This window comes from Equus przewalskii, unplaced genomic scaffold (assembly GCF_037783145.1).
Source record: "Equus przewalskii isolate Varuska unplaced genomic scaffold, EquPr2 contig_9199, whole genome shotgun sequence".
Taxonomy (NCBI): domain Eukaryota; kingdom Metazoa; phylum Chordata; class Mammalia; order Perissodactyla; family Equidae; genus Equus; species Equus przewalskii.
The window spans coordinates 15,778-32,021 of record NW_027228246.1 but is presented as its reverse complement, the minus strand read 5'-3'; the positions used below and the strand labels follow the sequence as shown (position 1 = coordinate 32,021).

General features: G+C 36.2%; 1 protein-coding gene across 1 annotated transcript in view; it reads left to right on the top strand.

The window, feature by feature from the left end:
• LOC103543567 (PAN2-PAN3 deadenylation complex subunit PAN3-like) overlaps positions 1–16,244 on the top strand; it is a 46,007-nt gene that overhangs the window by 13,986 nt on the left and 15,777 nt on the right. Inside the window, exon 4 of the mRNA XM_070606857.1 lies at positions 3,833–3,937. Within this exon, the coding sequence (XP_070462958.1) occupies positions 3,833–3,937 (105 nt within the window). The remainder of the gene's footprint in view (positions 1–3,832; positions 3,938–16,244) is intronic.

Genomic DNA, 16,244 nt, shown 5'->3' with positions numbered 1-16,244 from the left:
TACTAGGAGGTGGAGCAGAAAAGCTGGTTATTTACCAATAGGACGTGACATTTTAAAATGCCTCCATTCCATAATAACCAGGACTGGCAAGGCTGTCAGGGGTGGAGGATCAACAAGGGAACTTACTGTTTTTTTTGATCATCACATTCTCAAGATTGATCTAGGAAACGATTGCTGGAAGCTAAGGGCAAGGGGAGGAGTTTGGATCTTCCCGAACTCAGAAAACTCGAGGGGAATAACTTCAGGGGTAAATAAACATTTCCTGTAAAATTTCATTTGCCTCTTTTATTTCCTCATCTTTCATTTGACTCTTCCATTTCCCTTACCTCCTACTTTCAGTTACTCACCAATAGTTGGTTATTTTATTTATTTTTTGCTGAGGAAGATGAGCCCTGAGCTAACCTCTCTTGCCAATCTTCCTCCTTTTTTGCTTGGGGAAGATTAGTCCTGAGCTGACATCTATGCCAGTATTCCTCCACTTGATGTGGGTCACTGCCACAGCATGGCTGGTGAGTGGAGCAGGTCCACACCAGGATCCAAACCTGTGAGCCCAGGCCGCTGAAGCAGAGCATATTGAGCTTAACCAGTATGTGATGGGGCTGGCCCCACCAATAGTTGTTTTTAACCCAGCAGATCTTTCCCCAGCCAGGCCTTAGCTCTCCATTTCCATTGCAGTTTCCTTGAGTTCACATCCTTCATCTAGACAGTGATTCTCACATGGGGGCAGTTTTGTCCCCCTGCTTCCAGGGGGCATTGAAGATAGTTTTGGTTGTCACAACTGGGGCTTTGGTGCCACTGGCATCTATGGATCGCGGTCGTGGATGCTGCTAAACATCTCCAAATCACAGGACAGGCTTCGTAACAAAGAATTATCCAAAGTCTGTAATGCTAAGGTTGCAAAAACCTAACTTGGACTGCTGCCAGAGTGCTTTAATTTGTCTACCTATTTTCAGTTGATTTCTCATTCGTAAGCTTTCAGGAGTTCCCCACTGCACGTGGAGTGAAGTCCAAACTCCTTGGCATGGGATATAAAACAATTTATGGTTTTTTATTGCTTTCAAGCCTCATCTTTTGCTGTCACGGTTGGCCCTCTACTAATGGTAGACCGAATACCTGTGGTTTTTCCTGAAAACCGCAGTGCCCACATGCCTCTGTGTATACGGTTTTCCTAGCTTACAATACATCTTTCTCTCACTCTCACTCTTTTTTTCTATCTAGGCACACTTACTCCTCTTTCAAAACTGCTCAGGCATTTGCCTTCTCTGTGAAACCTTCTTTGTCTCTGCTCTACTGGTACCTTGATTATATATGCATTTGTTATATCACAACGAGGATGTTCTCTTTGCGTGACTTTGTTACCTACTAGGTGTGTGTTTTATGCATTATTGTATTCCAAGTACTTAGGATGGTTACTGATACAAAGTAGGCTCTCAGATGTTTAGTTGAAAATACATTTTGGGGCCAGCCTGGTCGTGTAGTGGTTAAGTTTGCATGCTCTGTTTCAGCAGTTTGGTGTTCATAAGTTTGAATCCCAGGTGTAGACCTACATGCTACTCATCAAGCCATGCTGTGGTGGTGTCCCACATACAAAATAGAGGAAGATTGGCACAGATATTAGCTCAGGGCCAATCTTCCTCACCAAAAAAAGAAAGAAAAAGAAAGTACATTTTTTCTTCAAGGAATAAATACTAGTTCAAGTAATTTGGAAATTTGCTTACAGATGAGATTTTACTATAATTAGCATATGCAGTGAGACGTCTATGTTATATCTTTTTGCCTCACCATCATACTTTCTCTTGCCACCATCTCTTTTCTGATGTTATTTTGTCTTCTCTTGCTTACAATGTTGTTTTAAATGGTATTGGTACCTTAGGGCTTTTCATTCAGAATCACATAGAAGGTTTTACTTTTGGATTAGACTTTAATCTCTGGCACTTTCCTGAAGAAACTTAAATCTACAATGGCATGTGTTAGGGGATCCCTACTACCCAAGAGGAAAGGCCTTAGGCTAATTGTAGGTTTTTGTGGGGATGGGGTGATGGAGAGGAGTGATGGGTTCGTCTTTGGGAAAATAAGAAACATATGAGGAGAGCTATTGGGGAGGAGGAATGATACATTGGATTTATATAAAACCTTTTTTCTGTGTTGCTTAATGCACTATTATAAGAAAATTAATTGCACTAATTGTAATAACCGGATCCAAAGCAAGTCTGAATTTGTGAAGGATCTGAGTAACAGAAGAACTTTTAAAATAATAATTTTTTTGCTTTCGAATATATGACTGGAATTTAGGTGTCCTTGTATAAGTTCTGTTTGACAGGTTGTGATTTTGTTTAAATAAGTATTCTTTGATATGTTGAAATTTTATGATAGTTCTTAGCTCAGACGTTTTCTGAATTATAAATTTTAAATTAGTGAAGGCTTAATGAAGATTCTCTTATTTTTGCTGTGTGTCAGAGCCTTACAGTTGTGAGCTACGTTACTAGAAATCACTTACTCTAAAATTCTTTCCTTTATAATATGGTTCCAAAGGGTACGTTTTTATTATCATCCCAAAAAAATTGCTTGTGAGTAGACATAGAGGGTAATTGAATCAGTCCAAGATTGCATAGAGGTGAAAATATTTTAGCTCCATGAAACGTTGTCCATTGCTATAAATAACGGGTAGGTAGGTAGTCTAGTTACCTTTCTTATGCAAGTTTAATGGTTTTTTTCCTCCTTAAAGACAACACGGCAGAGCCCATTTGTGGAGTGGAGAATCTAATGTGCGTAGAATAATTTCCATAGCCATTATTTGTAGGGTCATTTTGAAATTTAGAAATCAAATCTTTTCCTCAAACTGGTTGTCTTTATACTGGAAAAATTATTTTTTATGTATTTTATATATTTCTCTGGCTATGACACCTTTTTGCGAGAAAGTTACTTTTAAGTATTTGCTTCAGCAGTCTTGTGACAGAACGAGTAAACATAGATTTTCTTATTTCAGGTCTTAAATTAGATAACCTTCTAAAAAATGAATCAGTATTCGCTAAAGGGATAAAAATAGATACAAATTCCCTTTAAGATGCAATTTAGTGCAAATTTGCTATGATTAAGAGAAGTAAGATGATGGAACATGTCCTTAACTTTCATGTATAAAACAGCCCTGCCAACCACTATTAAGATCACTTACTAACTTTGTTATAATGTTAGCCAATGAATTTATGCTTTGATTGGGCAATTTATTCAATATCAGTCTGTTCAAATTACTGAATTTATAAGACCAATGAGATTTGTGTACTTTTTTTTTAAAGTTTGAAGTTATTTCTTTTCATTGAGTACTTTAAGTTGAATGCCCACTGAAGACAGAGTGATTTGTACTCTGGCCTAATGTGCATAGAATATTAAAAATTTAGAAAATCCATTCCTTAGGAATTAGCTGCTGCTTTTAGGTGGGGTAGTTCTCAGTAGGAAAAAGATAAGTGAGATGGGACGCAGAAAAAGAAAACAGTTTGGATAATTTTTTTACCTGTATTTGGTGCCCTTGAAGCCATTTCTTCATATTGCAGTGAGAATAGGTAAGTGCCAGTGGAAAAAATTTTGCAAGGCATTTACTTTGCTGATTAGTTAATTTCTATTTATTAAAGTCTTATAAAATCAGATTGTAATGTATTTCTCTAAAACATCTGTTGCTTTATATAATGTTGTTCAGCCTGTTAGGACTGTGGGGTATTTTGGAGGTGTGTATCGGGGGCGGGGGTGGGAAATAGCGGGTAGTGATAAGGACATTAGAGGGAGTGTCTTAGAAATTTTACTTGTTTCCTATTCCGATGGAAATCCGATGGGATCAAAGGCGCGAAAAGCAAAGAACCCTATTGGCTGCCTTGCTGACAGGTGTAAATCAGGAGTACCCATCGATATGGTTTGGTGGAACAGAGTCACAGAAAACAATTTACAGGTAAAAATCATTTTATGAGACATTTTTTGAAAGTGAATATCTTGGCTGCTTTCTGTGTCTGTGTGGGGTGGTGGGTGTGAGATTGGATGGCTTAGCTGATACACTTACATGATTTTTTTTTTCAATCAAAGTTAAGATTAGTGGTCCGTTAACCAACTAAATGATTTTGTTTGGTGGCTTTTTGAGCTTTCTCTGCTTGTGGTATATTTTCCTTTTCTTTTATTAAATTTAGTTTTTCCTTTTTGGATTTTCTTAACAGTTAGGTTCAATTATTTTTAGTACACAAAGTTATTCAGGGTACTACATTCAAAAGTCATATTATAAAATTTATTACAGAAAATCTAATTTATTTGGAATCTGAACAGCAGGAAGCTCCATATGTTGTCTTTTGTACATTTTCACTAGTAAATAAAAATTATGTGTAAACGAACCTATCAAGTATTGGTTCTAAAACTAACTTGAGTAGTATGTTGTCATAGTTATTACAGATACATTTCAGTCTTCGATTCTGCCTTATCAGTGCTGAATAATGAAAATGAACTTTGATAACTCAAAGGCTAGCTTTTGTATAAGATTCTGAAGTACCTGCAAAATAATTTGAATTATATTCGATTTTAATTTGGATTATAGTTATTATTTTCTCATTTTTAAAAATTGTTAATTGTATAATATAGTTCTGTTAATCAAAATTTTAGTTTAGCTGGAGGTAGAGTATCTTTCCTGCCAAACTTTCTGAGTAAATTGGTGTTTTTAATATGCTGCTAGCCAAAAGCCTATAATCCCACGTATACGTACCACATGCAGAAAAGATATAGCAGGGTTAACAACTTGGTTTTATTTCTTCATCAACCGTGTATTATTGAAGGGGTTCCACAACATTTTGGTTTGTTCAGTATTAACAACATAGCAATATCTGTTACTAATGTTGCCTTGGGCACAGAAATAAAGAAATTATTCCAAAAATAACGCAAAACATGGTATTTACCCCAACTGAAATTTTGGTAGTATTTTTCTAAAAATAAGGAAAAACTCGAGTGGGGGAGGCTACACATAATCATATACTTGAAATTTCATTGGAAAGCTTTGAATATGTCAATTAAGAATATCGATATAGTTTACTGAATTTTTATCTTTGAAATCAGCAAGAGGGAGATTTGATGGGGATTGTTAGAATTATTTTTCACTTTTAAAAAGAAAGGTTGAAAATAAATTGGACCCCAACTTAATAAGAACAGATACAGATGGAGCTGGAACTGCTTGTAGGTTGTGGGGTGAAACACTGCTAAATGCAGAGGTGTAGCCACTCGTCTTCCCCACAACTGCCCCGCTTATCCCAGCGGCACTTTTGAGGCACCTCTTTTTTAGCACAGCTTCCAAAATCATTAGGTTAGTACAAGAATGTGTATGTTAGAATTCTGCTTTAAGTACAACAGCTTCTAGTAGATTTATTTGCATTCAGTGTGCGAAAGATTGAATTGGTGTTATCGGAATCTGGTGTTTCAAATAGTACTATTATTTTATGCTTCAAATACTTATTTTCTTTTAAGGACATAAAGAATGCCTTATTAGCTTGGTCTAATATCAGAGGGTCAAAATACCTCACGTTATCAGTCACATGTTGAAGTATTGAAAAATATCCATCTGGTCTCCGTTACTATCTTTGTGAATTCCTAAATTGGGTACCTCGTGTTGTTTATGCAGAGCAAAGATTACGTCGGTACATTTTTTTCCCTGTTGGGGTTTTTATCTTCTTTTGTATAGGAAAAATAATTTATATAAATCAATTCTATACCTTTTTTTTAGTTTTGTATGATGCTTACTTAAAAATATTTTATATTTTTCACATAAAAAATTTTTAAGGATGTGTAGCCAGATATATAAATCTTTCCTGTTTCATTTGTTTCTTTTCCTTAGAGCTTGGGTCTTCTCAATCTGAAGGTCAGAGAGATATGTATCTATATTTTATTTTAGTAATTATAGCTGTGTTTCTTAAACAGTTACTGTGTGCCAGGCACTGTGCTAAGCTCCTTACATGTATTATGTCTTTTGGTCTTCCTCATAGCTTATGGGACAGATGTTACTGTTAAATGGAGAAACGTCCTCAGAAACGCTAAGTGATGTTAAACAGTAGTCAGTAGAGGAGCAGAAATTTGAACCCATGTTTTCCAAACATGGACTGCAACTGATCTATAACTCTGTAGTATTTGTAAGGTCAGTCCTTTTTTCTTGTGATTCATCTTCTTCTCAGTGATGTTTTAACTGCCTTTCTTTCTGGAACTTTAAACATTTCTTTACATTGATTTCTTAATCCTGACCTAACATCTTTAGAAGTTTTTTCTCTTCTGAAAACAAAAGAAAACCAACCAACTAACCAGCAAACAAAAAGCCTTAAAACAACATCAGAAACTTTCTCCGAAGGTTTCTACCTGAATCATTCATAATTGCATTTCTCTTTGGTGCTGGATTTTTTCAAGAGCCCCATGATTCCCAATCTTTTAGTACTTAATAATCTTTCTATTTATTTTCTACCAAGCCTGTCTTTTACTGAGCACATGACATTTGTAAAACAGTGATTCATACTTTCATTTTAAAAAAATGTACGTATATATAGTATGCTGATTAGAGACTCAAAGAAACTTAGTATTTTCCTTAATCTGTTGTAGCTCGATGGAGGCTAAATTTATTTTTCATATGGCTGTTTGAAATATTCATAATGCCCATCTGATCTCCATTACTATGTTTGTGGAGTTCTTACTTGGGGACCCTTGGAATAGATTCTGTTCTTTTCCCTGATTTCTTTACTACCCATTTATTTCTTGAATGCCTGCAGTTCGGTGTCATCAAAATTTTGTTGAAACTGCTGTCAGTTTGTCAGAGATCTCCCTAATTGCCAAGCCACCAGTTTTATCCAATACTTAATACTCTTGGCCACCTTTTGTTTTTCTCTTCTCTTTGCGTTTTTTACTCTTTGTTTCATCCCCAGCTCCTTGTGAGCTCCTGTTATCAGCTCACTTGTTTCTTGCTTTCCCCTGTATACCTAAGATTCCTAAAATTTTATTTCTGTTAGCACTGTCTGAGATGGACTTGAATTTTTCCTGCCTTCTGATATCTTTGCATGTAGTGATATATCCCACTATCATTGAAAATATGACATGTCTAAAACTCAATGTATTTTTATATTCTCCAAATCTCCTGCTTCCTTTCTATTCTCTTACATTCCTTCTTTAGTTCATGGCTTACTCTTCCCAGTCACTGAGGCTACGTATCTTGACTTCTTCCCCGTCGTCTCCCACATTCTACCATTTATTATGAGAAGGAAATTACTGACGTTTGACTACACGTTAATTGAAAGAATACATGGGACACTTTACATTTTTCATCATATTAAGGCTTTATTGCAGTAATGACGTATTATCCCCATTTGCCAAATATGGAAATTGCAATTTAGAAAAAGGTTATCGTTAGTAAGGGATAGAGCTGGGATTCTAGCCCAGATCTATATTTAATTCTAAATCCTGATACTTTCCTACTATATTGTCTGCCTCTAATCCCTATTCTTTAAAATTCTGTAGTATCTTTCTCTTCCTTCGTTTATTAACAGTACCGACATAGTTCTAGTTTATACCATACGTCTATCTTCTGAATAGTTTTTGTCAAATCCCTTCAGGATCTGTTCTCCCTCTCTATGGCCCTCTCTCTAACCATCCACACATACTAAATTCTGATCATATGCAATCTTTCATACCTCATATAATGTGAAATACATTGTCAATTCTCTGTACCTCTGTGTCTCTGTACCATTGTTAGCTGAGTCTGAAAAATATCTTTCGTCCTGTTTCCTTCAAGAGTTAGCTCAAATGCTGCCTTCTCTGTGAATACTTGGTCAAATACGTCAAAGAAAATTTTTTTTTAACCATTTCCACAATATTTGGTGTTAACATTTCATTCTCTTTTATATTAAGTTGATCTATTTGTCTTTTCCCACTGGATTGTAAATATTTGAGACTAAGCATGTGTTTATTATTTTTGTACCCTTAAGGTATTTTTTTTTTTTGTGATCGAAGATCTTTTTATTCCCACCCATTTATTCCCAACCCAGACAAAGAAAACAACTTTCAGCTCTCACCCACACTGTCTTCAGTCTCTGTTGTCAAGACTTCTCCTTTTTAAACACATAAACAGCTTCGGATGTCCTGCAATTTTTTCTTTTATTAAGATTCTGATAGATTACAACCTTGTGAGATTTCAGTTGTACATCATTGTTAGTCATGTTGTGGGTACACCACTTCACCCTTGTGCCCTCCCCCCACCACCCCCTTTTGCCTGGTAACCACCGATCAGTTCTCCTTGTCTTTAATGTTAACTACCCCCTATGAGTGGAGTCATACAGAGTTCGTCTTTGTCTGTCTGGCTTATTTCGCTTAACATAATACCCTCAAGGTCCATCCATGTTGATGCGAATGGGACGATTTTGTCCTTTTTTATGGCTGAGTAGTATTCCATTGTGTATATATACCATATCTTCTTTATCCAATCATCAGTTGCTGGGCACTTAGGTTGGTTCCACGTCTTGGCTATTGTAAATAATGCTGCGATGAACATAGGGGTGCATGGGACTCTTGAAATTGCTGATTTCAGGTTCTTAGGATAGATACCCAGTAGTGGGATGGCTGAGTCATAAGGTATTTCTATTTTTAACTTTTTGAGAAATCTCCATACTGTTTTCCATAGTGGCTGCACCAGTTTGCATTCCCACCAACAGTGTATGAGGGTTCCTTTTTCTCCACAATCTCTCCAACATTTGTCACTCTTGGTTTTGGATATTTTTGCCAATCTAACGGGTGTAAGGTGATATCTTAGTGTAGTTTTGATTTGCATTTCCCTAATGATTAGTGATGATGAGCATCTTTTCATGTGTCTATTGGCCATCCTTATATCTTCTTTGGAGAAATGTCTGTTCATGTCCTCTGCCCATTTTTTCATCGGGTTGTTTGTTTTTTTGTTGTTGAGCTGTGTGAGTTCTCTATATGTTATGGAGATTAACCCTTTGTTAGATAAGTAGCTTGTAAATACTTTTTCCCAATTAGTGGGCTGTTTTTTTGTTTCAATCCTGTTTTCCCTTGCCTTGAAGAAGCTCTTTAGTCTGATGAAGTCCCATTTGTTTATTCTTTCTATTGTTTCCCTCATCTGAGGAGTTACGGTGTCCGAAAAGATTCTTTTGAAACTGATGTCAAAGAGTGTACTGCCTATATTCTCTTCTAGAAGACTTATTGTTTCAGGCCTAATCTTTAGGTCTTTGATCCATTTTGAGTTTATTTTTGCGAATGGTGAAAAAGAATGGTCAATTTTCAATCTTTTACATGTGGCTGTCCAGTTTTCCCAGCACCATTTGTTAAAGAGACTTTCTTTTCTCCATTGTAGGCCCTCAGCTCCTTTGTCGAAGATTAGCTGTCCATAGATGTGTGGTTTTATTTCTGGTCTTTCGATTCTGTTCCATTGATCTGTGCACCTGTTTTTGTACCAGTACCATGCTGTTTTGATCACTGTAGCTTTGTAGTATGTTTTGCAATCAGGGATTGTGATGCCTCCGGCTTTGTTCTTCTTCCTCAGGATTGCTTTAGCAATTCGCGGTCTTTTGTTGCCCCATGTGAATTTTAGGATTCTTTGTTCAATTTCTGTAAAGACTGTCATTGGGATTCTGATTGGGATAGCGTTGAATCTGTAGATTCCTTTAGGTAGTATGGACATTTTAACTTATGTTTATTCTTCCAATCCATGTGCATGGAATGTCTTTCCATCTCTTTATGTCGTCATCAGTTTCTTTCAAGAGGGTCTTGTAGTTTTCGTTGTATAAATCTTTCACTTCCTTGGTTAAATTTATCCCAAGGTATTTTATTCTTTTCGTTGCGATTGTGAATGAGATTGAGTTCTTGAGTTCATTTTCTGTTGGTTTATTGTTAGTGTATAGAAATGCTACTGATTTTTGTATGTTGATTTTATATCCTGCAACTTTGCTGTAGCTGTTGATTGTTTCTAATAGTTTTCCCCCTTAAGGTATTTTGCTTGTCTCTGAATGTTACTGTTTAGCTTTCTTTTATTTGGTAATATGTGCAATTGGTAATTTTGACAATTCGGTAAAATTGGCAAGTTGGTAAGACTTCTATGTATTAAAAAAAGTTGGTCAAAGGTTTTCTGGATTTTATGCCCATCATATGTTACTGTTGCTTAGTTTTATTATCATAACTGATTTAGAACATGGGATGGTGATTTCTTTTGAAACATTAGAAGACCTTCTATTTTTTTAAAACTCCAAGTTTAGCACTGTCCCAATATTCTTGATATTCTTGAATCTTCTGAGCCTCCTAGCAGTCTTACTTACTTCTTGACAGTGTTGTTAAGTGATGAAGCTTCTCCATTTTGTATTTTTCTCGTGATCTCAGCCTATACACCAAGCAGATGGTAGATAGAAGGTCACCTGAAACTCCACATCAGCAATACTTTATTTCACCTAAGTGCAAATTTCCTTTTGTCTTTCCTCAGTTTCTGCCTAGAATGATTAACTCCGCTTGATCAATCTCTATGTGAATTCAAGATTTTTCGTGTGTTCTATGATTATCTAGTTCAAATGCTGTTGTTTAGGATTGAAATATTTTATCACTTACCTTACAGAGTTGTGAGGATTCAAATTTCCAGGCATGTAATAGATATTAAATAAATGTCCATTCCTCCAATTTCACTTTATCACTCCTAAACTTGGTCTTTGTTTATATTGGTTTAGGGTACTGTCTGTCAGTTATATTCAGATGTGTGTGTGACATCATGGTATATATAGACTGACGCAGTGACATTAAGTATCTTTTAAGGGCTCTCATTTTAATCCTGACTCACTTGAATATTTTTAAAAATTAGTTTAAAAATGCTTTTTTTCCCAAAGGGATAACAATGTCTTCCCATTCTTCACATAAACATTAGGCGTCAGCTTGAATGATGTAAACTTCTCAGGGTATAGCAGGTTAAAATTTACCTAAAAGTAGTGACATATTAAATAAAATCATATTCATTTTGTTTCAGATCTTTGGAAATAGTGGGGAGAGGAATCATCAATTGTTGTTATTATTGCTGTTGTTTTAGCTCACCCCCTAAGTGATGTAAATGAATAAGAACTGTTGGGCTGTTGGGTGTGTTAGGAGATTCATACTTGTCAACACCTCTTTTGGTGGTGGTTTTCCCTCTTGTGGTCTGATGAAATGGCATTTCTTTTAAGAAGTGTTAACTTAGAAGAATGCTCACATTAAAATCTCTTGTCCTTCAGATTCTCCTGTGAATTCTAGTTGCTTGTTATTGGTGCTTTGAAGATCCCAGGGAGGTTTGGAAACTCACTGGATATACTTCAGTCTTTAGTTACTTGCTAAGTTTTGGTGTTATTTCAGGTGATTTCTAGTGTCTAGGGCCCAAGAAATGGGGTGATTTGGGCTTTAGATGGAGTGGATTGGAATTTATAAGGGTGAAGTTTCAACCTATCTACCCAGGATTCCTCAGGACTTTGAAACATTGTAGAACTACAGTGCAACTGAGATGAATGGCCTTACTCTATATGTACTGCTTTCTGACCTCAGTCCATTCCAGACCCTTCTCTTCTCTCCTCTTCTCTATGGCTGCTGTCTAAACCTTTAACGTTCTCCTCAACCTTCTCGCTTGCTCTCTGTCACTTTTGAGTAATATACTTGTGTTCTTCAGAAAGGGGGAAAAGAGATCATTCAGAATGAATTACCTCATGTGTCGGCTTTTCTATCTGTGTACCACATTTTCATTCATCCCGTTTCTTACCGTTTTTCCTTCTGTCACAGACAAACAGGTGTTCCTTTACTGTATGCTTCAGAACCTGTCTTTGTTTCCTCCAGCAATTTATTCCCTTATTTATCCCTTAAGTTTTGGACAGTCTCTCTGTTGACATTGATTTCTTCCTTCTAGCTTCTAAACATGACATGTTTAAGTCTCTCCTATTCGGGAACCCCAGAGCCAAGGAATGCTGCATGAGGAATTGTTCTGTGGTCAGTATGTTTGGGAAACTGTGCCATACAATTTGAGAAATGCTTCCTGCTTACTGTTCCTACTTCTTTACCTTTCATTCATCTCCTGATTCCCAGTGCTTTGCCTTTCACTTTGCCCACTCTATTGCAGCTCTCTTTGATAAGGTTCCCTGACTCCCAAAAGTAGCTGTTCTTCGCTGACCGCTGCTGCATTTGATGTTGTTGACCATTCCTCTTTCCTTGAAACTTTGTTCCCTTAGTTCTTAGACTGTTGTTCCTTATTAGTCTCTTTTGAGGACCTCTTGTCCTAGGCCTTGCCCTCAGGAACTCTCCCAAGCTCTGTCCTTGACTCTCTTCTGTTTTGCTCCACACAGTGATCTCTTGGTGATCTCATGTATCTTCATTTCTTCAGCTACTCCCTATTCACATTTGACTTCCAGAGATTGGTTTTAATCCTCCCAGTCGTCTGTACTCACTGTAAAGACTAGCTTCTGTCTTGGTTCTTGATAGTACTCAGTTGTCTAATTTGTGAGCTCTTCTTCACTCTTCTGTCTTATCTGCCACATCCTTCAGCCACTAAGATCTGTTGATTGTGCAACTTTGAAATTGTCTTCGCTTTTAATATTACTAAGTTATAATTTAGGCCCACCTTCATTTCTTACTTGGACTATTATTATTGCAGTCTCTTACCTGGTTTCCTACTTCTGTTCTTATCTTTCAAACCACTGCCTGGGTGATTGATCTTATTTCTCATCTTTGTCATCTGTTCTTTGTCATTAGAATAAAATCCAAATCCCTTAGAAAAGTATACAAGGTGCCTCTTGATCTTACTCCTGATTACTGCTGCAGAACTATTTGCCATTCCATGAAGAGTACCATACTCTTCCTGCCTCTGCCTTTGAACATTCACTTTGCTTGCTGTGCCCTTCTCTCTGTCTTGACTCAGCAAACTTGTCTTTTAGGATTCAATTCAAGCATATGGTCTTATGACCTAATTAGACAGCATTAATCATTTGTTCGCTTTCCCTTAGCACTTACATTGCTCTAATTAATGTATATATAACTTGTCTTATAGGCTAAGAGTAGGTGCACTATAGATATTTAATATTTTTTTGATACATGGATGATCTGAGCTCTTGGGAGTGTGGAATTGGGTTCAGGGTACATTCTCTATCTGTGAATTCCAGACCGTGAACTTCTAGAGCACAGTGCCTATGTTTTATATATCTTTCTTCTCCACAGTGCCTAGTACAGCATCTTTTATATATTAGCTATTGAAATAATTAATTAGATGAACCTGGATTAATGATTATCTGGCGGGATGAGTATTTGGCCTAATGTTAGTCCTGAAATTTAATGCTTTGGGCATTTTCTTAAACTTTCTTTTGGTACCGTTTCATGATAAAATATTGTTATTGAAAAATGTTTGAGAAATCTTAATGTATGCTAAATTTTGTGATTAAATATGGCAGGATTCTTAGTTAGAGAGAATGCCTCTGAGTGAATCTCTCTTACTATGCAGTGTGACAAGTGAGTTTTACCATTATATAGCTGTGGATAGAAGATGTACATAGGTGTAGAAAATAGTTTTAGCTATATAAAGTAATTCTGATCTCTCTGGAATCCTGTGATGGTCTCATTCTCCTGGGCCTGCTAACTGACCTAAATGGATATTTTTGCTCCTTTTAGGGAGAGAAATACTTTTCACCCCAGCTTTATAGAGATAATTGACATGTAAATAGGGAGTGTAATATTGAGAATGAACTAGGTGGTATGCCTCCATGACCATTAATGATTACTGTTATTGGAGAGCTTTGATATGTAAATAGCTTTTAAGTGGAAGAGGAGCAGTTTATGTTTTTGTTTTTAAATGTCATCTATCCTCCAGATAGAGATTTTGCTTTTTTTATATACATTGGTTCTACTCGTCTCAGTTTAAATATTGCCTGGTTTATGTGAATTCTTATTGTAATGCCACTTCATTCAGCGATGATAATATGCAAAGAAAAAGGAATGGTGTAAGTGGCTTCATGATTTATAAATCTTAACAAACTTAAAACTTTTTTGTAAACATTATATATACTTATTGGAAAAAAGTCAGACACTACAGAGAAGTATAAAGAAGGAAGCAAAAATGTCCTCAGTTCCCTCACCACCTAGAGGTAACACCTCTCTTCAGATTTTAGTGAGCGTATTTAGTTAGCATCCTTTTCCACACATATGCACATGCACACACACATCCCCTCTGTCTGTCTGTCTCTCTCTCTCCCCCTCTCCCTCTCCCCCTCCCTCCGTCCCTTCCCCCTCTCCCATTGCTCCCCACCACTGAGCCTCCTTTCTCTTATGAATAAGCACATCATTTTACAGAAATAACAATTTAGTATAATTGCTGTATTGTACTCTAATTTTTATTTTATTTTTACTCAAGAGTGGTATGGGCCTTTTTCCATGGTAAATAAAAACATATCAATCCACATGATTTTTAATGGCTGCACACTGTTGTATGTACCATAATCCATATAGCTGGATCCCTACTAATAGATACTTTAGTGATTTCATTTTCTTTAAAAACAAGTCATAAATTTAAAATGTGCTAAACTTAATCTTTTAGACTTGTGTGATTTTTCTCCTTCGTTTTAATTCCTAGATGTGGGGGTACTAGGTCAAAGGGCCTGCTTATTTTTTATTTTGATACAAATCATCAAGCTATTCTCAAGAATAGTGTTTATAGTATTACCCATCTCTGACAAACTTTGTAGATGAACAAATATCTTAGGAAATTTATGTGCCTGTAGTTTCAAGCTGTTGTATATAGAGAATTACTTTACGCTGAGTTCATGAAAATTTTTCTGTTTAGTTCTACTGTAACGCAAAACTTATTACTAGTTAATTTTCATTTGGCAGGTTGTGACACACACACATGCTACTTTTCCCTTTAAGATAGTCAAATTATAAATAGGAGAACTTCTGTTTAAAAGAAAACTAGTGTGAATCTCTTGGAAGCATAGTAATCAACTTTCTTCCACTTTATCCACCAATTTGATTCTGATTTATTTAGAAAATAATATTTACTCTATTGGAGTGTTTTTAGAAGGCCCAGTTTGCTTCAGAAAATTTGTAAATTGTGATATGAGACTGATTTCACAGTAGTAGTAGTATTTAGATGTTAGCTTTTAACTTAGAAAATGAAACTTAATTGGTCTTAAGTAGGTTAGTTTCTGAATAACCCAGAAGTTGAGTATATTTTGATGATAAATTTTAAATTGACCATATTTGGATATGTTTGAAATATGAGGAAATAACCCATTAAAATAAAAAAACATCTTGTAGAAATGTGAACTTGGAGGTTCTGGTTAGCCATTTGACTTCTCCTTTCCATCTCATCCTGTTCCTCTTTGTTTTGTGTTATTTATGAATACTGAAGACTAGTTAAAAAAGCTCTGAATAACGCTGTTCTTTATGTCCATGGGTCTCATCTTTTTATGCCTTTTTAGATCATTTTATCAAGGCAAAATACTTGCCTTTTCCTGCCTTTCTCCGTCATTTTCAGTATCCCATCTTCTACCCTCCCAAATAATTCACTGCTCCTTGCCCTTGCCAAGAAACACACGCGCATGCACACCCTCCCCCCCCCAACACACGTACCTACGCACCCCTACCTTGGACATGAATCTTTTGAATTAGTCCCAACTAGGCTCCTTTGTCACTCCAAAGAGGGAAGAATAGTAGTGAAGATGGGAGATTAGAGTTGTAGGTTTTGGAGAAAAGTAGGTGAGGCTAAGATCAACATCAACATTTTATCTCCTGGTTTGTTTTTTTTTATTGACTTAATTCAGTCAATGACAGTGGAGACTTGACCTGCTCAATTTAATTGGATTTCAGCAATAAAGTCATTGAACAGAACTTTCCTTCTCTTTCTTTCCTCTCACTTTCCCTTCCTTCCCCTCTTCTTGTTCTCTTTTTCTACTATTCTCTTTTACTCTCTCAAACTTGAGTAGGGATGATTGTGGCCTAGATTTGGGGACTGACAGTGACATGGGTAGATGTCGTTTAATTTGAGAGGGTATTTAGGATGTACAATAGACTCTATGATTTGATGCTTCAAATATATCTGCATTATCAAAAGGATAGTTGTGGCGTAATTTATCTGTTTAGGAAAGAGATGATATAGAAAGCATAATAAAAGTTGAAAAGAAAACCAACTTTATACGGAAATAATTGATTTTCTTACTAATTGTTTGAAATGATAGTTGCAAAGCACCTCTTTACTAGTGGGT